The sequence below is a fragment of the Amblyomma mixtum genome, chromosome 5 (genome assembly GCF_055824585.1).
Source record: "Amblyomma mixtum isolate Tamu chromosome 5, ASM5582458v1, whole genome shotgun sequence".
Taxonomy (NCBI): domain Eukaryota; kingdom Metazoa; phylum Arthropoda; class Arachnida; order Ixodida; family Ixodidae; genus Amblyomma; species Amblyomma mixtum.
In genome coordinates, this window is record NC_143016.1 from 78,667,855 (window position 1) to 78,691,990 (window position 24,136).

The following is a 24,136-nucleotide window of genomic DNA, read 5'->3' on the forward strand; positions in this document are numbered from 1 at the left end:
GTGAGCAAGGGTTGAAATGGATATGTTCCTTCAGACTCCAAAGGCAAGCTTACCTTCTCCAACTGGTGTCAGGCGGCGGGGAAAGGTAGAGGGCTGAGCTGTACGGAGACACGTCAGCCTGTGACAACCACTGTCAGGAATCAAACAGTGCAATGGCTCCCTAGTTAAAAGAATGGTCGAGATGTATTAGAAGTTTTCGAATCTTTCAAGCACAGAGTGTTTTGCTGCAGATAAACCAATCAGTGGTCATTTTTCATCAAATCACTTTTTCTTCTGGGGCACAGTTGCTCTACTATCCTTAGGAGATTAGAACCAACATTTTGCATTTATTTACATTTAACAGCCAGCAATCAGGGACTGTTCAGTCAGAACAATAAAGGTATTAAGAGACACTACATTGTGTGCACAGCACATAGCCGTTTGTATCTATCGGCATAATCATCCAGCAAGGATACACGCTTGTCAAAGGCCATCTGGCGGCCTTTGTGGGGCGCAGTGGCGTGACGGCCCCGTTCGCGCACGTGCGGCCGGTCAGGAAGCATAGAGGAGGCCTCGCGCCCTTGGCGCATGTCCTCCAAGTGGTTCAGTGCTCCCTGCAGGTCTATGCTGTGAGCCGGCCCTCCGCTCATCTGGTTCACATTTGGCAGTGAGCCACCCCGGTAGGCACCCAGGGAAGGTGAGATGCTCAGCTGGTGCTTCGAGTATGCCCCCTGCACATGACACCACACCAGGGGTAAGAAAAAAGTTGTTAGTGTAACACAGCACCACATGCGTGACGCTACCCTCTGACGAAGCGGTGCGTGTGAGGCAATACACCGTCGATTATGCGGACCCTGACACATTACTTTTCAAGGCGACCATTCAAACTGGCACCTGAACCACTGAAGACGGATGGATCAGGACCAACTCACCCGCAAAGCACCATGTATAACACCCACACAAAACTTGGAGGATTCCTGTCGACTACCACGTCCCTGCCGCCTGCTTTTCTGATCAAATTGCAACTTAAAAGCCGTCAGGTGCTCAGGCAGTGTAGCCATTTGACAGCGTCATCATCACTTTCATACCATCCTATCAAAGAACAAGCAACAGTCAATCACAGCCCAGGAAGAGCAAACAATGAGACACATAAGCAAGCATTCCCATGCAAGCAGGCAGCAGCAAGTGAAGCAATAGGCCACGACTGATTTCAGAGTAATGGGCAGAGTCCATAACAATTTATGCACTGAGTAATGCAAACCACTTTCATTGCAAATAGGAATTTCTAAACTGCCTTCCCATAAGGCCAGTAGAGGCAACAAGCTTAGTACGAATGCAGTCTGAATTTAGCAACAACAGGACCAAAGCTTACCACTGACTTACACACCCAAGCCCCACATTAGCTACACTCTCCGAGCACCGCATCGAAAGAACTTCCACCGTAAGCCACCTAACAGATGATTTCGGAACCACTGATGGTTGAGCCAGTAAGAGCTGGTTTCTAAGAGTGCTGCTTCCCACCAGTGCGCACGAAAGTGCACTATTTCTGCGCTGAACAACACCCAAAAAAGTGCAGGCCTTGTGCAATAAAAGGCATGTATCAGTTGTCAGCACTGCACAGGCTCTTCCGGCATTCAGTGTGAATATACATGGACAAATGTAGCAGGACCCAGCTTTGAAGCAAGAGCTATTGCATGTCCTCTTCTTTACTCCTTTTTACCGCTTAATAACAGCTTCTTCTTCTTTTCACTTTTTCTTGGCTTGTTAATAATTCAATATACTCATACTGGCCATCTGTATCATATACGGCACTCGATACACAAGAGCATCCTCAAACAGCACTGCACCAACCTGTTTCTACAGTCAAGTTGACAAGTTGACACCAGCCTGCAGCTGCCAGAATTAGGTATCAGTGCAGTCTTGACACAAAGAGCCCAAAATACTTCAGTTCAATAATACATTTAATTTGTATTAATGTGTACATTTAATGTGTATATAATGCAGTAGCATAAGTAATTACAAATTGTGTCGCATTCCCACTCCTACAAGGACCCAGTGAGCTAACGACACACTGATGAGCAAACACTGCTCGGTAAATTAACATGTGCAATACTTGTATGAAGCACAGGGTGAAAATGTGGTGCTGCAACTCTTTATACAGAATAAAATTGGATAGGCAGATACATTACGGCACTTGAGCGTTCATCTGTAGACACACTGTCAATGTTCTTCATTTGGCCACAAAGGACTAAAGACAAAAAACATGCTAAAATTAAACAACCAACTCTAGCTTTCCTCGCCTCGTCTCTCTAGCTCCTTTTACCCCCCCACCCCCTCCCTCCCCCTCCCCTCATATGCCAGGCATTGTCTGCTTAACCTTACCACCCTTCCTTTCTTTTCTACTCATATGACAGCAACTTCATATGACGGGCACACAGCGTTCAAGTGACTCCAGATTATCATCCACACAAAGGTTATCAGACTGCACAAAGCAATTACATCCGCTTGAGTATCCACAACTATGTGCCAGCAATTGCATCAGCAGAGCAGAAGAAAACAAGCCCACACCTTTTACTAAACACTGCATATGAAAGCAAGGCCCTTTTAATAGCATCAACATTTTATTGTTCTCATATTGACAAAGAGAAAGGCACGTGTAGACATCTAGATGCTAAGGGCATGGCTTTTAGGCACAGAGATGAGTGACCTCTCTATTAAGCAATAACATCACAGATGCCCACTAAGTGCTTCCTTTGCAACACATCTGGCAAGCTGCCCAGATGTCAACATTATGTGCCATCATGTTTGACACAACTCAAGATTGTACAAAATGCTAAGGTTCAATTATTGTTGAAGAACATTGTCAGGTGCTTCATAACAGCACACTGACTCTTATGCAGCGTCACAAACAGCATGATTACATTCATATTAAAAGTATGTGAATAGTAAAATTACTAGCTATAAATGCACTTTCTTTCAAACCAGAAGACAGTCTGTGTACTCCACACATCTGCAACTTTATTTTTTTTACCTGGATTTGTGTTCAAAAAAAGTTGGCATCATGACTTGGAGCCGAGTGCTCCTCCGCTACAATCAATCCGTGACACAAATTCTAGAACGGCAAAGCATCAAGGCCTCTGCTCGAGAAGGATTATAACTCCAGTCCTTCTGCACAAATTGTTTTTGAACACAAGAGTTTTGCACACAACACAAGACACTAATAGATAAACACTTTATAGAACGTTTCCTGAACCTAACCTTACATTAATGCTTTAAAAAGCCTAAGATGCAGGGGGGCACAGGCAGACAGCATCACAATGCAACAAACACAGCAGAATACTCACGGTTTCCTTTGACTCTCTGAAGCATTAAAGGACTGCCCTTCAATAAAGAGCTCTCTTTAATAAATTTCATTCCTGACCACGTACACTTTTGAATTGTCAGTAAAAAGCCAACTTGTTGCTCGCACTTTTCCCCAAAGACATATGACAGGCCAATTATGTAAAGAATTAACAGCATTCACAAAAAAATTGCATCCCTTAACCAAGGAAATTTGCTAGTACTTTGCACATTCAAACTGCCAGTCGATTCATTTCGTTGCTGCAAGGTGTAGTTCCCCGTCAACTTGAACTAACTAGTCACTTCAACACAGTGACCGCGAAATGCTAGAGAGCCATGTACTGTGCAATGTCAGCGCACGTTGAAGAACCCCAAGTGGTCAAAATTATCTGGAGCCCTCCACTACGGCATCCCTCATAGGCTGAAACGCTAGGGATGCTAAACCCATACACTAAACCAAACCAAACCAACACAGTGACCAAGCCTGCCACTACTCTGTACAAAAAGTGAAAGCTAGTAGGCACGTGTTACCTTCATGTCACGGCCAATATATACATATATATATGTGTGTGACATTTCCAACAGTTCTATACAACACATATAAACTGCCTGCTCACACATTCACAATACAAGTAGGGCTATGTTACAGCATAAGGATACTTAAAACATCACTTTCGGTGCAGCTTATGGAGACAATCATTTCATAAATAAGCAGCCCAACATACCCAACAAATCAAAGGTTCATTGTAACAAATTTCAGCACATAAAAGGATGCTGGTTGATTTGAATGTTACACTCCCCACAGATACAACAGTACCCCACCAGGTAATAGCTAAAAATGCAAATAACCCTCACAAATGAAATAACTAATTTTTCCCTCCCACATACGGATTTTCTGGTAATTCTGGTTCAGTTCTGTACAGTGGTTCATACCCATTAACGCGTAAAAGACTATGGAGCGGCAATAAAAATGTCTGACAGGCACTTGTGAGCATGAGTAGAACTGGTGCGATAACGAGAGATTGGCAATGCACCAAACTGCCGCTCTTGATTAGGCTTGTTTTATGAGTATGCACAAAACTATCCTAGAAGCATTACACTGCTTCATGTCATTAGACGTCCTTGTACAGTGCCAGTACGTAGCGATATTAAACATTAAAGAACTGGACATAAACTTGAAAGCCTTAGAAGTGCTTTGACAGATAACAAAAGATCCACAGTCTCCTGTTTGAGCATCACTGGATTGATGCAAGTCAGGCTTACGTGTGATAGACCAAAAAAAACTAAGCGGTATAAACATTTTCAACACTGCCTGCCTGCCCCCCACATGTACAACTTCACAGTCATTCTTCAATATCTGTCACCGAAATCAATAATTATGTCCACAGACTTTTCACAAGTTATCATGTCTGTGTCGCAAAGGTTTTAGGTCTACTACCACAAGTACAGGCACCGCATAATGCCCTCCACAACAAGCTCTGCTGCTTCCAAAACATGTCTGATTAGAAGATTCAAATACCTTTGAGCATTATGAAATTTTTCTCGGGTAGCGAACGCATCCAAAATGCTGTGTTCTACAACACGCTCAGTTATTTTCATCACAGTGAAGAAAGTAAAAAGTAAAGACTAACACCAGAACAAAAGGATGACGATATACAACCCTGGTTTGGTTTGGTTTATCAGGTTTAACGTCCCAAAGCGACTAAGGCTATGAGAGACGCCGTAGTGAAGGGCTCCGGAAATTTCGACCACCTGGGGTTCTTTAACGTGCACTGACATCGCACAGTACACGGGCCTCCAGAATTTCTCCTCCAAAGAAATTCTAGCCGCCGCGGCCGGGATCGAACCCGCGTCTTTTGGGTCAGCAGCCGAGCACCATAACCACTGAGCCACCGCGGCGGCCGATATACAACCCTGGGATAACCTATTCAATCCATAGCGACTAACATGTACAAATCCTGCTTTTCGAACTATGGCTACAACAAATCATTTCAGCCGCTTGCAAAGCATCTCAAAACTTTTGCAACTTAATCAATGCCTTCAGAAATGACAACATGCAACTGAAGCCTGCCTATGCCGTAACATCAAGAGCACCACTTTCAGCGAGACAAGTGCCAACATTAAACAAAAGCCAAGCAAACGATGCCCCAGCATCACAAATGCATGTTTTCTTACAATGATGGTAAGATAGCTTACATTGGCGGCTTGCTGCATGTATGAGCTGTCATACGAGGTTGCATAAGCCTGCATATTGTCTTGCCCATGGCTGGTCTGAAAATTAAAAAAAAAGGAGAAAAGAACAGAAATAAACAAGTGCCTTCTGTAAAGCTGTGCAAGAACAAAAATGATACCAAGATATTTGCAATAAGGTAATAACGAAACAAAAACAAAGTACCAATCACTGCCAAAGATCATAGTTTGAACCCACCTGATATGTAATGGTAGAATTTTTTAACTGATGAAAAATGCTCGCAAAATGGTAAAAATACTGCCGTACTGATAACAAATTTCAAGAGGAAAGCTCCTAAAGACGGGGATCGTGCGTCATGTGACCTAAACATCAACTGCAAGTCACAGTCATCATTCGGTTGATGAAACCGAAAGAGCATAAAAGAAATTCAACTACATGTTATTCAGCGGTCGGAGGTGAATACCATGCAGTGATTCATGTATTCCAATGTCTAAAGCATCATTTGAAAGGAGAAAACACAATAAAATTAGCTGTCTATAGTCCTTTAAGCGAAGCCAGGAAAAAAAGATGGAGCAGTGGAGACTACAAGTCATGATGCACGCCTCACGCAAAACTTTTTCTCTCACAAATTAAAGTCACCACAAAACAACATCTGATGTGAACTGAGAGCCTTTTACTAAAACCTCTTATGCCCAATACATGGCACGGCACTGATGGCAACTAACACAAATATGGTTCAGGCAATACAGCTAGCTCTTACTGACCAAAGAAAATACTTGCGGCCACTACACTAGGGGACAGCTTTCTGTGGCTATGCAGTGGAAGCTACGAGCACATGTTGCAAGCTAATAGGCCTGTCTCTTTGTCTCGTGCATGCGTGTGAACAACACGCTCGTGGAAGAAGGTGTCTCGGGCTCAAAGCTTCCACTGCATAGTCACAGAAAGCCGTCCCCAAGTATAGGTCAACCATACTTTTAGCGAAAGACCTTGCAGCTAAAAACTTTGAATCATTTCGGTGGATAATATGCCAGCTGTAGTATGTAGGTGTCCCATCAAAAGTCAAAGCTAAAAAAATTTGGACAGTTTGTCCACACTGTATATGAATATAAAGAAAACTAGTCAGATTAGCTGCAGCAGTCATATAACAGTAAAATACACCCACCCCCAGCAACACTAATAAAACAGAGCAAATATATGTCGCTATAAGCAATGCATGTGCCACATAGGTCGACTAGTACCAAAACCACACCTACACCTTTAAGAGTTTGCATGGAACATTAAAATTATCAGCATTACTAATATAAGGTAACCCTCTACTAGCAGAATATGTCAACATGCCTTTCCTTACTTTTATTTTAGGACCTTTCAGTCCTGATTCTCAACCAAGAAGACCTACGTGCCGCTAGGGCTTGACCATCTTATTTGCTTTTAACAATGAAGGCCTAGGCACATTGCAAAGTCAACAGTAACCAACCATATTTCAAGGTCCTTAGATGGGTGAAACATATCTTAAAAATGTCCGCGTTCCCAGAGGTAAGTTAAGCTGACAGCTCTGCAGCTTAATATCTCATCTGTAGCTGACGCCAAAGGCTTATCAGGCAGTAACCAACCATGGCCAAGATACTGCTACGTATATGCAAATCACTAGTTACCCAGTTCCTGCACTTGTCAGTATTGTATCATTATCCCATTCCCAATTAAAACATGCAGTTCAGAGCCCCAAATCGTTTCTGTCATTTAGAAGCATGCTTAATGCAACTTTTAAATCTGAAAGCACTTCTTGGGATATCTCTTTTTTTTTATGGCAAGTTCGCACCATGTTTTCACTATACAAACTACGTTCCAGCGCCCACTTCAGCAATTGCACAAGCAAACAACACTATCATTGATACTGCTGTTGTACTGATACTCATCAGAGGTGCCCTCGTTCGAACAGGCCCATGAAAAACTGCCAACGACAGTGCCACCCACCCTCCCACGTAAACAACACACTTTCACTCAAAATTCAGGCACCCCTTTGTAAAAAATGGTGTAGATCGCAGTGGCTTCAATCAATCAAACCGTTCAGTAACACCGATCATGAATTTCTTAAAAGAAAATATGCACAATGCACTTTGCAATTCAGTTTGCATGCAAATGATCTGCAATCCAGTGCAAATAACTGTGCTACCCTCCAGTGAGTGTACTGAGCTATGTTTTAATCATCCCCACACCCCTCAAACAACATTTCATTCTAGCAAAGCTTCACAAGCACACAGCAAGTTGTGCCTCGTGATCACATTTTAGCCTGAGACCAATACCGTAGGTAACAGTTCTTGGCACCTTTCTTTACCACATCGCTGTGACAGTTTTAAGTGGAGTCATAATATCACCGCCCCTATAATTGTGCAAATAGCAGAATATTGTAGTGAAGCTGCAGACTAAAGAGACGCTTACACACCGTTACCATTTGCAACATAACAGCAGAAACACAGGCCCCTTCTTTTAACAACCATTTATGACTTAAGGTGCAGACAAGCAGATTACAGCTATGAGCAAAATAGCAAATGCACACTGTGAAAAACAAAGTGCGGGCCTGCTATAGGCTAGCGTACATTCCCCACACCATGTGCACATCATATTTAACGCATTGTGTTCAACAGCGGAAAATTAAAGTGAGCCAGATAATAAGCTCCAAAAGAATGAAATCACGCTACCAAATTACTTCCTCGGTGTGCTGATAACTCTGGTGTCAAATTTCCGCAGTTTAGGAACAGCCACTTAGTCATGAACTGCAATATAAATGCATAAATATGCGGCCCTTTTATAGTTACCACCAGAATGCTTTCAGGACCGTTTGCTCTCGACTTGCATCACCGCTTCAATTTCCAAATGCTAGGACTATCCGTCTATGTAATGATAAACCCCGTTGGCAATGAACCTGAATGCATTTTTCGCATCGTACAAAGCTTTCTGCGCGAGATTTCTCAAAGCATGCCATCAGTGTATCGAGCTGGGTAAAATGACAAACATGGCTATAGTATGATGTCAGCTTGATGCACAGTGCTGTAGATAAAGGAAGCACAATACAAATAGCACATGGTGGAAAAAATGATGTAGGACGTCGTGTCCACTAGCCTATCATCAATGTCTCAATGTGTAGAGGAGAGACGTGTGCTCTCTGGCGAAACATATTTTGCACAGATAGTAGCTCGGAAAGTGTTCCATCTCACCCCAGTGGAGGTGGCGGCGAGCATGGTGAACTTCTTGTTTTTGCAGCAACTTTTAAACAATACAAGTAGAAAGAGATGCCGTGTATGATATAAAAAGTATACTCCCAACAAGCCCACAGACCTCTATCCTGACAGGTGCTTGCAGGCCAGTTAAAGCACTTTGTAGCAAAATGGAAGTCACCTGGAGCAGCACAGAAGCTGCAAAGAATGAACATATAAAGCACGAAGTTTGTATGTTTTTGTATTAATACAAAGCGTGTGCGTGTCCGACAGCTGTTCTTGAAAACTGTAAGCAGGAGAGTGGCGGATAATGACATTCACACACTTCGACAAGCCAAGCTGTATGACAGAAAAAGGAAGCACAAGCCACACACTGAAACCGCTCACATATGGCAGCTGTAGCCCTTCACTGCCAGTACTTTATTGTGAGCAGCTTCAAGAAACACCTGCACATAACTTAGACAGGTTTCTTTGAGCCCCGTGCAACTGCGATCTTTGCAAAAAGTGTTTTAGGTTAGTTAAAGCTGTCAAACACTCAAGATGGTTAAAACTGAAACATAAGTACATGGCCTGTGCAAGCTGCATGGGAAATGCTACGGGAAGTAAGATGCAAGCGCATCAAGTAGTCTCAGTGCACTTTTCTCAAAGCACACATGTACCCCAGATGTCAGAATGGACTGCTCACTGGCATTACAGTGTAAGGAAAAAAAGAATGACCCTGCAGGGGAAGATATAACGCGCGCTGTAGCAAGCAAGACCGCGCAAGACATCGTCAGCCCGTTAACTGCACGCACGGCTCTCAGGCGTCAGCTACAGCCTAAGGAGGTCCGCGCAGTCCGATACGCGCGCCAAAGCGGTGCGAGACGGACGCTCAGCGTTCGCCAAATCCGTGATGGGCAGGGTGGTTCGCCCCCAAGATCCGCTGAATGGCCGGCTGCCACAGACAGGGCTCGCGCCTCGGAGCGCGCGTGCGTCATGCGATTTAGCGGAGCCAGCCAACGGTACTCGCATTTCCGATTGGCACGCTTCGCACGAGGCACGACATGAGCACCGTCCGCGATTGCGTTTCCCTCCAAAACAATGCACGCGGCAGCGATGCCGAGCTCGGTGTTACGTAACGAGCCCGGAGCTGCGACAACGCGGGCAGCGATCGGCGCGAACGGGGTGCTGCGGCGGCTCAGGGTGCGAAGCGCAATCACAGCAGCTCGCGCCGAGTGCTCTTGAATTCCGGTCCTTACCGTACGTTAGACAGGAGCTACCCACTAAGAGCAGTCCGCGACGCACACGGGGATAAGATGGGTCATCGCGCGCAGCTGTTATCGCGGGCGGCTGTCAACGATACACGCGGAAGGCTCGCCCCGGACCACAGGACAGTGGTACGCGAACGGGCAGCCACTTTCGCACGGATCTGCAAGCACCACGGGAGGCAAAAACAAAGCGCGCGCACGGAGTTTACCGAGGTCGCTTCCCCTCTTCCTCCCCACAACGCAATCGTTGGAAAAAGTGGTGTGCTGCTGGGTATCTATTGATCTGTTTTTGTAAGGGGGCCAGCCGCGCAGACACCTCGGAGCGTCTCGCTCGAATTTAGCGTACCGCTGCCTCGCAAGGAGTAAGGCGAACGGCCGGGATGTTGGTCCGTACGGCACACGACCGCTGAAACGTCAGCGCGCGATCCAACTGGTTCGTAAGCAATACATTTCAGCGACAGTAGAGCGCCTGGCATCAGACGCGTATCGTTGGAGTGATCCTGCCTGGTAAACGGCTTCACTTAGGCGCCTCGGAGCACTGCGGAAGGCTTGGAATGCGTGGGAGCACATGCTGCAATACACAGTGACGCTGATCGATGTCCAAGGCAACGGAAAACGGTCGTCCGCGATGTTTTCTTCGTGGTCGCTCCGTGAGCCTCCAGCGACCGTTTTGTTGTGGCGCGCCGCAGAGACGCCACAATGCACAGCATGAATGACAACGGGCACTTACTCGGGTCGCCCCAATCACTTCCCGCATGATCTGCTCGAACGCCGCCGTTTCTTCAGCTTGTTTCTGATTGTGCAAAGCGATCTTTTCGCTAAATTTCCTCGGATTCGCCATGATAGAATAGCGCCTCGCTACTACGCGATACCCTCGACCCCGTCCACAGCGACGATAGGTAATGCGTCCATTGGCCGCGCTGGTGCGCAGCGAGCGCGAAACAAACGCAACAAAAACAGCAACGAAGAGAGCGCGCTGCGAAAGTTTGTTCTGAATTATAAGTGGGTATGTCGCTTGCTTGCTGCTCATTTTTGCCGCGCCCGCCAAAGCGTTCTGGCGCTGCAGTCGCTAAAGTAGTTTACAGCGCTCTATGAACTGAATTAACGTTCGAAGCGCAACAAAATGCTCCGCTTTCATTTATTTTTGCCTTAAATCTGAACGCTGGCTAGTGCAGAGCTTATTTGTCGATTGTCAGTGACATTTTCGTTTCCATTGCTCGCTGACCAAGGCCGACGTCGACGGATACTAAGAATGTTCAGCGGTTCAGCGTTCAGCCACATGATTTCGTTTCGGTCACTTTAACGAAGCTATGAAATCATGCGAAAGCGTTTCACAGACAACGTAGAAAAAAAACCGTGCTCCTCAGACACCTGTTGCTTGGCCTTATTTGTACAGCGCGTTTCCTAACTTGATAGCGGAGAACATTTTTTTTTTTTTTTTCATGTGGCAGTTCCAGCACTCACGAACCACTCCAGACAAGCAATGAAAACAGCCAACAGACACATATGTATTCATATGTATAACTAGCTTCTCATTTCCCTTCCCTTGTCCAGACAAGCTAGTTTTATCACATCCCGCAACTTATTGCCCGCCGGTGTTGACCCCTCTGTCTGATTGGGCCCATCCTCAGTTCCTAGAAAATTGGCTTTGCAGAAAGAAAAGGTCACAATAACCGTCTCACTCTTCGTTGGACACCTCAACCGTGCAGTGAGGGTAGGTAAATAGGAAAGAGAGAAACAGGTGCCAAAGCAGAGGGCTCAAGCATAATCTCTACCTCCTGGGGATCTTTTTGAGTTTCGCCTCCATCGAAACGCGGTCGCCGCGGGAACCCGTGTCCGTTGAGTACCATAACTCGGTTCATAGACCATGTGTTCCTGAACTTTCTTTCTCTCTCAGACCCTCACGGCGCTGTATCCATCCTGAATGAGGGACGTTGCTGCTGACCTTCGTTTTGTTATAACCTCCTATTCCTCAATGTGAGCGAAACCGGTGTAGATGATCCGAAGTGTTTCACGAAAAAAAAAAACGAATAAAAGCATGCGACGGTTGTAATTTACACACACCAACTGTGTTTTGGACACGCTGCTGCTGCTGCAAAAACGAAACGAATGTAACAGAAACAAACTCTCGGCGCCCAAGTGTGACAGCACAGCGGGTGGACGCCACTTCCAAGTACGGTTTGTGACAAGTCCGTGACAACTCAATTACGGGCACGGCGTTCTTCACATAGCCCGGCCACAACGCCAGGGTATATCGGATGCGCACGTGTCGCCCGTTCCCTGCTGCATAGCACAACTCTGCACCTACGCGGTGCCCTTGTGAGGTTATCGAACCGTGCTCGAAAGCCATCTTCGCTCACGAGAGAGGTCAAGAGTTGACCTCGTCATTTCGAAGAACTCCCCAGAATTGTTTCGGCTAAATTGATGGTTGAACCCACTCTTCTTTCTGTGCCTTTGGGATATTAACTGTACGTGACCAGATGACACTGTATACATTTAGGACATACACTGAGGTAAAGAAAAATTGGGGAGGAGGGGGCACTTTAGCTCTACCTCAAGGGTATGGTATGATAGCTTTACTAGGTTAATGCCCGTATATGCAGAATTGGTCAGTCTCTACATTCATATATCCCCGGGAATAATAATACGACTAATGTCGCAGTGCTGCAGCGGTTAAGCGATGCGTCAATACCCGCCGCGGTGGCTCAGTGGTTACGGCGCTCGGCTGCTGACCCGAAAGACGCGGGTTCGACTTATTTAGTCTATTTGCTCAGTTGTTTTTGTTTTTATGAGGCGGGCCTGGGCGAACGTCTTTTTGGCATATGTGTGATATGCTTGCTATATTCTATAAGTACGCATAATGCAGCAAACGCTAGGCAGGAAAGCGAAAGAGACGGTCCTTTGGAGACACGTGCTGTTGGGAGTGGGTACCTCCCCCCCCCCCCCCCCCTCGCTTTTCACCCCTCCGCACGTCCAGCCCGAACACCCAAACTGCGCACGTGTATAAACGCATGTAGTACGTCTTGGACGATTGCACTGCGACGTCATCTACTCAGATTTCCACTCTCTGTCTCTTTTTCTGCCATTCTCCTTTCCTCCAGCGGGAAGCAACATGACATAGACGCGATCTTCTGGACGATCTACCTATCTTTGAGTTGACCAGCAAATAAGATGTTTTCATTCGCTGACATATGCACATGATGACGCAGGTCACCACGTGCATACTTGTATACTGCAGGGACATTTATAGGTGGGGATGGAAGAGTTCTTTTTATTTTTGCTTGTTTGTTTTTCGCTCTTCCCTCCTTTAAATAAAAGGACAGTGTTTACAGCCATCAGCACAGCCTCTAATGTCACCGCTCTGTTTTCGTCCACCATTACTCTTTGTTACTGACCTACGAATCCCAGTCCACGCCCTCTCACAGAAGAAAAAAATCCGCAGCACAGTGTTATATGTGCATCACTGTGATAGGGTAATTTTTTAGCAACAAAACCAATGCAAGAGATAGACCGGCAGAGGACAGCAATGATTTAAATTCAAGCCTTTCATTTACGGGCCGACGTTTCGAAATATCCCTCTCGTTCGGCGAATGCAGAGAGAAAGTGCTTCACTGCTTTTTTGCTGTTTTTGCTTGACTGCGACCACTGTAACATTTAGCCTTGTACTGCGCTGCCGTTAAGACTTAAATGACTTACACATCTGCCACGACATACTGAGTGCAAAACACTCGCACTCGAATCGCGGACAATCGCTCAATGTCAATCTACGGCTATTTAGGTCAGCATGCTAGAGGCACACTACGACCAAGGTTCCTGGATGCACACTCCAGATGTTCGGAGAGAAAGGGCATAAGCTGTTAGCCTTGCCAGGAAAGGGCGTAACAGATACTGCTTGTGCAGACACAGCTTCCCCCCGCGCTGATATAATTCGACGGGAACAGCTAAAGAGGCGAGTTGCTACCTTGGCAAAAAGATATCGCTTTCAACGACATCCACGTCTGGCTGTCGGATCTATATATGCGTCCTATAGCCAGGCTGTACAGCCAGACAAGACAAACATGAGGAAGCGTGGTGCTGATGCTGAAGCGCATTCAGTGACCTTCAAATGAACGGTCCCCCAGAAAACGACAGGAATTAAAATTCTTGGCGTGGAATAGAAGAAATACGTTCTAAGAGGATTCTGGTGTGGGCTAGTTGGTTCATGCTTAATAAGCCTATTCACAACAGCGCTACGGAAAGAGGACGGAAGGAACACGAAAAACACAGGACGGGCGCTGACTACCAACTCTTTATTGCGTGAAAAAATCAGCACAGATTTATACTATTTCCTGGACCACGTGATACACTGTCAGCCACGGGACACAGCGAAGGAACGCCTCACACGTTTGGCGAGTCATAATACAGCTCGACAGAACTCATGAAAAGGGCATGCACTATCAGACTATAGCATTGCCAACCTAATGATAAAAGGACTAACAGATACAAAGATGTGCATGACCCAGCTACAGCTTTTGACAACTGCAGCTCTGATAGGCAAGAAAAAGAGTACTTCAAAGCAAAGCGGAATCTTTGGGCTACATAAAAACATTTAAGAGAGCGAGGCGGCGTAAAAGCATGAGAAAAGCATGAGAAAATGGCGATGAAAAAAAGGGGCATGAAAAATAAAAGTTGCTAGGCAATAGGCACAGTCAGCAGGCTAAAAGCGAAAACAAGAAACCGACACCAACAAATAACACGGTAAAAGTAACAATCATTAAAAAGAGAAACTAAAAGAAAAAAACAGTGTTCCGTCCTCGTTCCGTAGCGCTGTTGTGAATCTGTTTATTAAGAATAGAAGAAAATTAAAATCTGTGAACTTAAATATTCCCCGTGATGCCGAAGCCGTTCAGAAATATATCTATAAAACCGTTTCTTAAATACGTAGGCCCAAGCTGGAAACGGAACGGCTGCTGTAGATTATGTTATTTTATTTTATTTACGAATGCCTGAGAGGCTTCAACTTGGAGTGTTGCGAGAGTCGGAGGGAGAGAGGATGCAAAGTGGGTGCGCCAGAAGAGGAAAACTAACACGGCCGACACAGTGATTAACAGCTTTGCTTTGCCCATTTAACAAAACGGTTTGGTTTGGTTTGGTTTGGTTTATGGGGTTTGACGTCCCAAAGCGACTTAAGCTATGAGAGACGCCGTAGTGGAGGGCTCCGGAAATTTCGACCACCTGGGGTTCTTTAACGTGCACTGACATCGCACAGTACACGGGCCTCTAGAATTTCTCCTCCAAAGAAATTCAACCGCCGCGGCCGGGATCGAACCCGCGTCTTTCGGGTCAGCAGCCGAGCACCATAACCACTGAGCCACCGCGGCTGCCAAAATATGAAACACCCCGCCGCGGTGGCTCAGTGGTTAGGGCGCTCGGCTGCTGACCCGAAAGACGCGGGTTCGATCCCGGCCGCCGCGGCCGAATTTCGATGAAGGCGAAATTCTAGAGGCCCGTGTGCTGTGCGATGTCAGTGCACGTTAAAGAACCCCAGGTGGTCGAAATTTCCGGAGCCCTTCACTACGGCGTCCCTCATAGCCTTAGTTGTATAGCGAACATAGCGCTATAACTCAATATTCTTGTCTAAAAAACAGCAACAAAAAAGAACCAGGCCAATTTCTGACGATAAAAGTCTTTTTTTATATTACACCTTATATTAAGCTTTGCTCGCCTTGATGCTTGCATACTGTAAATGGACTCGTGGATAAGGTCATATTTCTTCACAGTCGTTCAATGTATGACGTCTTCGTCGAAAGCGGTACGCCATGTCATTGGGCGTCCGGCGAAATTCATTTTCGATATACAAAGGAGGCCCTGTTCTTTGGATCCTCAGCAAATGTACAAGGTTTGGTTGGTTTGGTTTATGGGGTTTAACGTCCCAAAGCGACTGAGGCTATGAGAGACGCCGTAGTGAAGGGCTCCGGAAATTTCGACCACCTGGGGTTCTTTAACGTGCACTGACATCGCACAGTACACGGGCCTCTAGAATTTCTCCTCCAAAGAAATTCCAGCCGCCGCGGCCGGGATCGAACCCGCGTCTTTCGGGTCAGCAGCCGAGCACCATAACCGCTGAGCCACCGCGGCGGCAAAATGTACAAGGAACGGGGCCCATTCAGGAAACAAATGAAAAGAATACCATTCCGTATAAATTCTATAGCTTGAGTGAAGAAGTATTCGGGGCAAGCAGGCACATGGATCGTTTAAGTGAGCTTAATTTAACATTGAAAATAAAACAGAACACTTCGTGTTATTTCGAGAGACAGGCTTCATAATCGATCCGCACTGTACATGCAAATGGTCGATCATATATACACAGAAACCCTCTTAAAGGAGTATAGACACCTAATTTTGGTAGCATGTTTTCTTCTCTATAATGATGCGGAAGACTACTACGCATGAATCACCATGTGGCATTCGCCTACGACCGCTAAATAATTTACAATCAAATTCCTTCCTCGTGCTGTTTCTGTTTCAACAGCCGAACGATGGCTGTGACGTCACAGATGGGTTATAGGTGACGTGAAGCATTAAAAAATTGCGATATAATCGCTGCTTAAACGTTTTAATTCACTAAAGCGCTACAGTGGAAACCGAAACCGCACGAGAAAGAAATCCGATTATAAATTATTTAGCGATCGTAGGACGATACCACGTTGTAATGCATGTATAATAATGCCTTACGCCTCATTGCAAAGAATAAAACATGCACCCAAAAGTTAGGTGTCTATACTCCTTTAATGAGCTCAAAACTGCCTAATAACGCTGTCCGCGACATAAAACCATTCTCTTAAGCGCCTGCAGAAGCAGACGTCAAAATGAGCCCGTCATTCAAACTTCCGCGTTGATATAAACTGTACCTACCTTTCTAATAACGCCAGCTGTAAAAACTCCTCTTCACATTAGCAGACGTGAAAAGGAAGCGAACATCTCAACATCCGCAATAACAGAAACTGTGTTATAACGGCGTTCGTGATACAAAAAAAAAGGTTTCAAAAGTCAGCGTTTACATTACCAGGCTGCCAGGTGGATTCAGCTACCGCATTCCAAATTTTTACCCTGGTTTACGTGTGGAGAAGTTTCTCATAAACGCTACGGGAGGCGAGCTCCAGCTGGCCAGAAAATGCTAGCAGGAAGAGGAAAATCGTCATGTAATAAGGTATGCTAATCGTGCAACACGGCAGTAGCGTGGACGAGGAAAACGAACCTAGATTTACTCTGCTCATTAAATGTATTTCACACACCAGCGACCGCTGTGAGATCCAGAAAGATCTAATACAGCGAACTTGATGAGCAGCAGAAGCCAGCGGTGCCCTGAAATAAGGGCAGACGACCATTGGCAAAGGTGGAAGAAGTCACCGGAACAGATCCTGGGGAGATCAACGGAGAGGAAGCCATCTGGACCCACCAACATCACAAACTTAGAGCCAAATAGTTTTTCACTCACTCACTCACTCACTCACTCACTCACTCACTCACTCACTCACTCACTCACTCACTCACTCACTCACTCACTCACTCACTCACTCACTCACTCACTCACTCACTCACTCACTCACTCACTGACTCACTCACTCACTCACTCACTCACTCACTCACTCACTCACTCACTCACTCACTCACTCACTCACTCACTCAGTCAGTCAGTCAGTCCAGAGTTGGACGAAAACTCGCCTGGCGAGGAAATGACATCATTCTGAAAAACCTAACACTCGCCAAGAAAATTAAGAACAATAGGGTAAAAAACAAATGACGTTTCGGGACATATGTGAACAAGGGATCCCTAGGGATCCCTTGTTCACATATGTAAACGAAAAACGGATCGGCCGTGTTTATACGAGTGAAGGTCGCTGTAATGAGTATGCATATGCTGCAGGCATGGGCCCACGTGTCCGATTGTGTGCGGAGTTGATTGGATATGGAATGACTCCGAGAGTAGGCGGGATGATAATGATTTCTCGGTGGATATGATACTGGCTGCGTCCCAGGCAATAATGCTACCGGTGTATTTATGGTGATCTGCCAAGGCGTTTTTCTCGGTGCGCCCCTTGGCAATGTCATTTTTATGCTCCTTGAGCGCCGTCTCCTGTAATCCGCCGTTTCGCCGATGTAGGCTGCGTCGCAATCCTAGCAAGGAATCTTGTGTACAACTCCGGGGTATCTAGTGCTTTATAACTTGTCTTTCACTCGCACAAGTTGCTGTCTGAGCTTGTTTGTAGGCACGTAGCAGATTTGAACACGGCCGATCCGTTTTTCGTTTTCATATGTGAACAAGGTACCGTAGGGGTCCCGAAACGTCATTTGTTTTTTACCCTATTGATCTTCATTTTCTTGGCGAGTGTTAGGTTTTTCAGAATCACTCACTCACTCACTCACTCACTCACTCTCTCTCTCTCTCTCACTCACTCACTCACTCACTCACTCACTCACTCACTCACTCACTCACTCACTCACTCACTCACTCACTCACTCACTCACTCACTCACTCACTCACTCACTCACTCACTCACTCACTCACTCACTCACTCAACACGCATTGCGCGATTATGGGTGAACAGCTGCGACGGGCGCGTGCTTTTATGGTTTATATAAAATAATATTTCCAACTTCAAATTTCTGCCCACATGTACTATGAAAGTGCTCGCCTATATAAGGTCATATTTCTTCACGATTCTTCAGTGTCTAATGTCTTCGTCGAAATTTGTGGCGCACCAAGTCGTGTGCGGTGTGCTCAGTACACGAATCCTGTGTGAATCCCCAAGCGCGGTTTTAATTATACCGGAGCTTTCGATCCCGGCCGCGGCGGTTGAATTTCAATGAAGGAGAAACTCCAGAGGCCTGTGTACTGTGCGATGACAGTGCACGTTAAAGAACCCCAGGTGGTCGAAATTTCCGGAGCCCTTCACTACGGCGTCTCTCATAGCCTGAGTCGCTTTGGGACGTTAAATCCCATAAACAAACAGACAAACAAACAAACAGTTACACCGGAGCCCTTCTCTACGGCGCCTACCATGACCAATGTGAGGCTTAGGGACGTAAAAACATACGTTCTCAATGTGTTAAGATAGGTGGGACCGAAAACTGGTGCCAGTACGCAATGCATTTGTTTCGAAATATTGCCATCTACAGGTTTGCAATAAGACAAGCAGAAAAAAGCTTCCTCCTCAAGCGCGGTCATTAACTACAAGCATGGAATTTAATGTTGCAGAAATTTAACGGGACTGCTTCAACGCCTTCTATTTCTGTGTCGCCGGCGTACAAATGACAGGCAGCGACGTCACTATTTTTTTAATGTTATTTAAAGATGACGAATACAGTCTAGCCAGTATACAAAGAAAGCTCAAGTACCCAAGTAATCGAAAAAGAAAATGCGTGAAAAGCAAAAGGCGAACTATGCGTATATACACTACGCTTAGGCATGAGGAACTAGGTGGTAAATGTCCCTCGAAAGAGGCCCTCCAGACAATGGCGCAACCGTTTGTCATGACGTCGCGGTTTAATGACCTAGTGTTTTAGCGCAGGTGACTGGTAGGTGCCTCTGTGAAATGGGAACAACGGTGACGTCATGACAGTCGCTCGATGCCATTGGCTGGAGGGCCTCTTTCGAGGGACCGGGTGTTTGCCGCTTGGTTCTTGAGTTGAAATCACTTTATCAGGCTGTGATAAATTCACAGGTATTTCTAGCTTGGAACTTGCTGCGTGCTGCTTCACTCAAGGAGGGAACAGTGCTTCACAAAAAGGAAAAAAAAGTTTGGTTCGGTTCGGTTTGGTTTGGTTTTACGTCTCAAAGCGACTCAGGCCTCCATTGAGATGCAACCGCCGCCGACCGAGATCGAATCCGCGTCTTTCAAGTCCGCAGCCGAGCACCATAACCACTGAGCCACCGCGGCGACGAAAAAGCTAGAGGGCCGTGCATCACATGGTCCCCTCATAACTGAACCTTTGCCAAGACATGACATTTCTTGAAGTTTGTTCATGGTTTCGCTTTGAAGACAACTTGTCAAGGCTATAAATGTTGTTAACTCCTTTACATGCATTGGAAAAACGCCCCTCTAACAGACGACTGTATGCTTGCAGACGTACGAAGACTCATGAAGAAGTGAGACCACCCGGTCTACAGCGCCGGACCGCGGAGCAGTACCTCAAAACGTACAACAGCACTGCACTGTACTTAGTCCAACAATCCCACTGTCTCAACACGCCCTAAAACACAGCTTGCAATCAGTGTTATTAAGGGCTTAGTTATGTCGAACATTCATAAATTCCATACAATGACCCAACGACTCACAATTAAAGCGTGCAAGCGGTTGTTGAGTGTTATGACAGCAGCTTATATAACGGCATAAAAAGAAACAGGTTCTGAACTATGGAATGCATTGTGTGTGCTACCGTCATGACATATTTGTTTGTTTCATTGTCGCCATTAAAAGGAGAACCAATTAGAGAATTACTGTCGCCATCATCCTATCGTTCCGGAACATCATGAAGAATTTGTTAATGACAGCTTAGGCTGTATATATCATCGCTCATGAGTTACATACGGTTGCAACCAATCCTATTACTGAGGAGGGTGGTCCTTTGCACGCGCGCCTGATGAGTCCCTTTGTATAAAATATTACCAAGGTTCCGCCGGGGCAACATATAAATGTTTATCTGTTCCACCGAGCCGACCCTACCATGCCTTGCATATTGCATACTCTTTCTCGCAACAATGTAATAAGAAGAGAGATGCTGTTCCCTCTAGAGTTGCAATGTACGAAATCCTATAAGGAAATCGGTTTGCAACAATTCCTGACATGTAGGTACGTCAGAGTTACGACCATGTTTTGTTGCTCAAGATATCCGCGATAGGCGCAATCAGGTGGCTTTGTTTCATAATCGTGCGATACTGCGTCTCTTTGGGCTTTGCCTAAATGTTCTGTACGCTGCGTTCTAGATTTAGTTCTCAAGAAAAAAAATTATGTCATGTTCGCAGTCACATGTTTCGGATATTGGCGACCGCCGGAATTTCTTTATTTTTCTTGCACGACTTCAGAGCAGGCTCTCAATTATCTGCTTCGATTTTCTCTTTGCGACTTATATGTTGACGAGTTCCGGCCAAGTGAGGCGGGTGCTAGCTGCTGTGTGCTACGTCCCATATGATATACAACTCGAGAGCACCTTAATCGAAAAGGGCTCTCCTGTTATTTTTGTGGCTAATGATCCGCTCGCACAGCTGTGGTTCTACCGACGGTCTCGTTGGAATGCGTGCGGCGCACATTTCAGGTGTACTGCCAAAACATTCCTCAGTTTTCCACAGTTCATTAACTGCGAAGTTCGCAGACGGAGTCTGCGAGCCTGCAAAAGCTAAATAATAGCAGTATGAGCAAACCCAAGCAAACGCAAAAAGTTACTTTGTTTTCTCCCACCTTTTGCATCGCTAGCGATAACGGCGCTCCTGGCGGGAGGCATACTGGTTTCTGCGCAAAAAACTAGCGACTGTCTCACTTGCACTGTCAGCTGTCTCCGACTCTCCAACACGCCCAGCGCGCACAGCTGTACGGCTGTATGACACAAGTCTATCCGCCTGGAGTATAGCCTGGAGCAAGCACGAGACACGCTCGCAGTGAGGAAGCTCTTTGGTAACTGCGGTTTTGTAGCTTTAAACAGAAGTTGTGACCAAAGGTAATGCTGCCAGTAGACCCACAGCATCAAAGTGCGACGCACCAACTGCCACTATCAGCGTGGTACTTCAAAGTCGCCCAGGAGTTGAGATCCAGGGGGGGGGGGGGGGGGGGGGGGGGGAAGAAAGAGAATTAGAAGCTTCGCGCGTGCACAGCTGGTGGGTTTCAGCTTTCGCTAGAACCGTAGTCCTGGGCACGAGAGCGTCATCGGCTCGATCACGCTCGGTGTGTGTGAAGCAACCCTGTTAGCCTTACGCCATGTGCGCGCGTTTTAGTAGCTGGTTTCCAGTATGTCGGATGCTATCGGGCTATGTGGGGTCATTTGTGCGCGCGCGCAGTATTTTTGGCTAGCGTCCAAGGGGCGGGAAAGAAAAGGAGGAAAGGAATAATAAAACGTGCAAGGTAAAAATAAAGCTCCGAAACCGGTTCCAACTGAACTACTGTTCTCTTCCTGCCGTCTTATTTGTTGATTATGGTCAAGGCCGCGCTCGGTACGAGTCAGAATGAGCGCGGTTCTCCGTATACTTAATACCCACCTTTCCTCGTGAAGGTCCGACGAAATGCGTGCGGAATCTCGCTGTTGCAACCCGCGCGCCGTTTGCGGTGCCGGAAAGAGTCGTCCGCCAGCTGTACATCAACAATGCACGCCCGTGGTTTGAGGGGCTCCGGCGCGGTCGCGTGACAGCGGCGAACGTGTGGCAGTTAAGAACACAGTGCGCGACAGTTTGGGAAACGTTGCTTTTTTTCTTATAAATATACAAAGGGAGGTAAACGCACTACTAGTGCTCGAACATGTGTCGTACTTGCGCGACTTTTCTCAAGTCGTTCACTATAACATTAAAAAAAAAGGAGGGCTGCAAATGCAGCAACAAACACTGAACGCTCAAAAAAGGGAGACACAGGTACAAGGTATGTTGTGGTATACACTTGGCCGTACCATGCACGGTGTCCACCAGTACAAAAGGAGGTGGCGCGCCTTTGGTGGACATGTACTCGGGGATGTTAAATTTTTCCCGATGCTTCCAGGCACAAATACTATTTGGTATCGGTGTATCTTTGATCGTTATGGCCGATAGCGCAAAAAAAAAAAAATGATAAAGAATGAAACGTGAATGCGGCGATGAGAGGAAAAGGGGTAAGGAGCGATGTGAGGTGTTAGTAAGCGCCACAATGTGCGTTTGTGACCCTTACGAGGTGCAAACAAAAATTATAAAGTAAGGGTAGAATGAAGAATCGGTCACCGTGCATACGATGCTTGTGGGTACACGACCTTTCGCTTCGCTTCGAATAGTGTTTTTTTGCTCGAGTGTGACACGCGCAGTGGGGCGCAGTAAAAAAAAAAGTAATAACATTAATAAAATAAACGAAACACAAAAGAGAAATCGGCGTGCCGTTTCCGAAACTTGAATGTCCATAGAGAGACAACACCGTAGCATAACGCAAACTTTTGCACGTTTGCACGTGAAACCATGACGGACAGACGGTGACGCCCGCGGATGGCATTGCACAACTGATGAATCATTAAAAAAAAACACAATCACGGGTAACAACACAGCGATCCGTGGGCACCACAGGACTGGCCAAGGGCGGGAGGATAGACAATAGGGCACGTGTCCTAAGTCCCGACGCCGCTACGGAGCCAGCCTCGTCGAACCGGGTGTGGACTCGTGGCAAGGGCCACGGTTGCAGGCACTCGAGTTGGAGGGTTTCCGCGCGGGGTCGCACCGGTCTCGCAGGGGGCAGGTCACTTCGCGTTGCCGGCTGCCTGGTCCGCACTTGGCTGAGCACTGCGACAGAACGAAACGGAGCGTCACAAAGTGCCGAGACCTTTATTTGTGTGCGTATATGTCCTATACGGTGATTGATAAGCCGTGTAGAACGAGCCCCCCTGATAGCTACTCCGCTATTCCTCCTTATGTATCAGCTGAGTGCGATCGCAAAGTACTTGCTTGGGCTCGAGCAAAGTAATTGTTAAAATAGTTCGGCGCATGCGCAGAAGCGCGTTAGCCTTGGCTCAAGAAAGTCGCACGTCCTTGTCGCACGTCCTTTAGTGGCTTTCCTACCCTCCGACACCACAGTGGCATATATAAGTCTCTCTGAAGCGCGAAATGAGTTTAAAAATTTCCTTCTTTGTAAGCAAAAAAAATATGGCCCGTTCTCATGGCTCTCCACCACGGTCTCACTCTGTTGGCTAGCAGGAAGGCCGTGCAAAGAGGACAGAGAGAAGCGACAACTTACTCTCGACCATTCAGATGTCTGCCACGGCACGCACGGGTCGATGTTGCAGGTGGATTTTTCCGGAGGCTTCAAGTGCTGCGTGTGCAGGTAGCAGGACTTCTGGGGCACCTCCTTCTGCGTAACTTTGTCGACGCACTTGACCCGCCGGTGCCGCTCGCCGCCCCCGCACACGCGTGAGCACTGCGGAAATAGAAAGTAAAAAGTGTAAGAGCTCGGAATGAGAAGAGCATTTGTCGA

At 46.5% G+C, this 24,136-nt stretch overlaps 2 protein-coding genes across 10 annotated transcripts in view; both read right to left on the minus strand.

Moving 5' to 3' along the window:
* Positions 1-10,900, minus strand: part of Crtc (CREB-regulated transcription coactivator) — a 61,909-nt gene extending 51,009 nt beyond the window's left edge. For 6 of the 9 annotated variants that reach the window (XM_089545212.1, XM_089545206.1, XM_089545211.1 and 3 more), the window contains exons 1-4: positions 10,699-10,898; positions 5,515-5,589; positions 456-710; positions 54-118 (exon numbers count right to left, since the gene is read on the minus strand). In XM_089545212.1, coding sequence (XP_089401338.1) covers positions 54-118; positions 456-710; positions 5,515-5,589; positions 10,699-10,809 — 506 coding nt within the window. In that variant the 5' untranslated portion in view covers positions 10,810-10,898. Of the gene's footprint in view, positions 1-53; positions 119-455; positions 711-5,514; positions 5,590-10,698 lie in introns of all 9 variants that reach the window. The other 3 variants (XM_089545208.1, XM_089545207.1, XM_089545210.1) reach the window with 2 other exon arrangements.
* An 11,485-nt stretch (positions 10,901-22,385) lies between these two features.
* The window catches only part of LOC149342741 (A disintegrin and metalloproteinase with thrombospondin motifs 7-like), a 120,771-nt gene continuing 119,020 nt past the window's right edge, over positions 22,386-24,136 (minus strand). The window contains exons 19-20 of the mRNA XM_089545214.1: positions 23,900-24,079; positions 22,386-23,448 (exon numbers count right to left, since the gene is read on the minus strand). Of these exons, the coding sequence (XP_089401340.1) occupies positions 23,293-23,448; positions 23,900-24,079 (336 nt within the window). The 3' untranslated portion in view covers positions 22,386-23,292. The remainder of the gene's footprint in view (positions 23,449-23,899; positions 24,080-24,136) is intronic.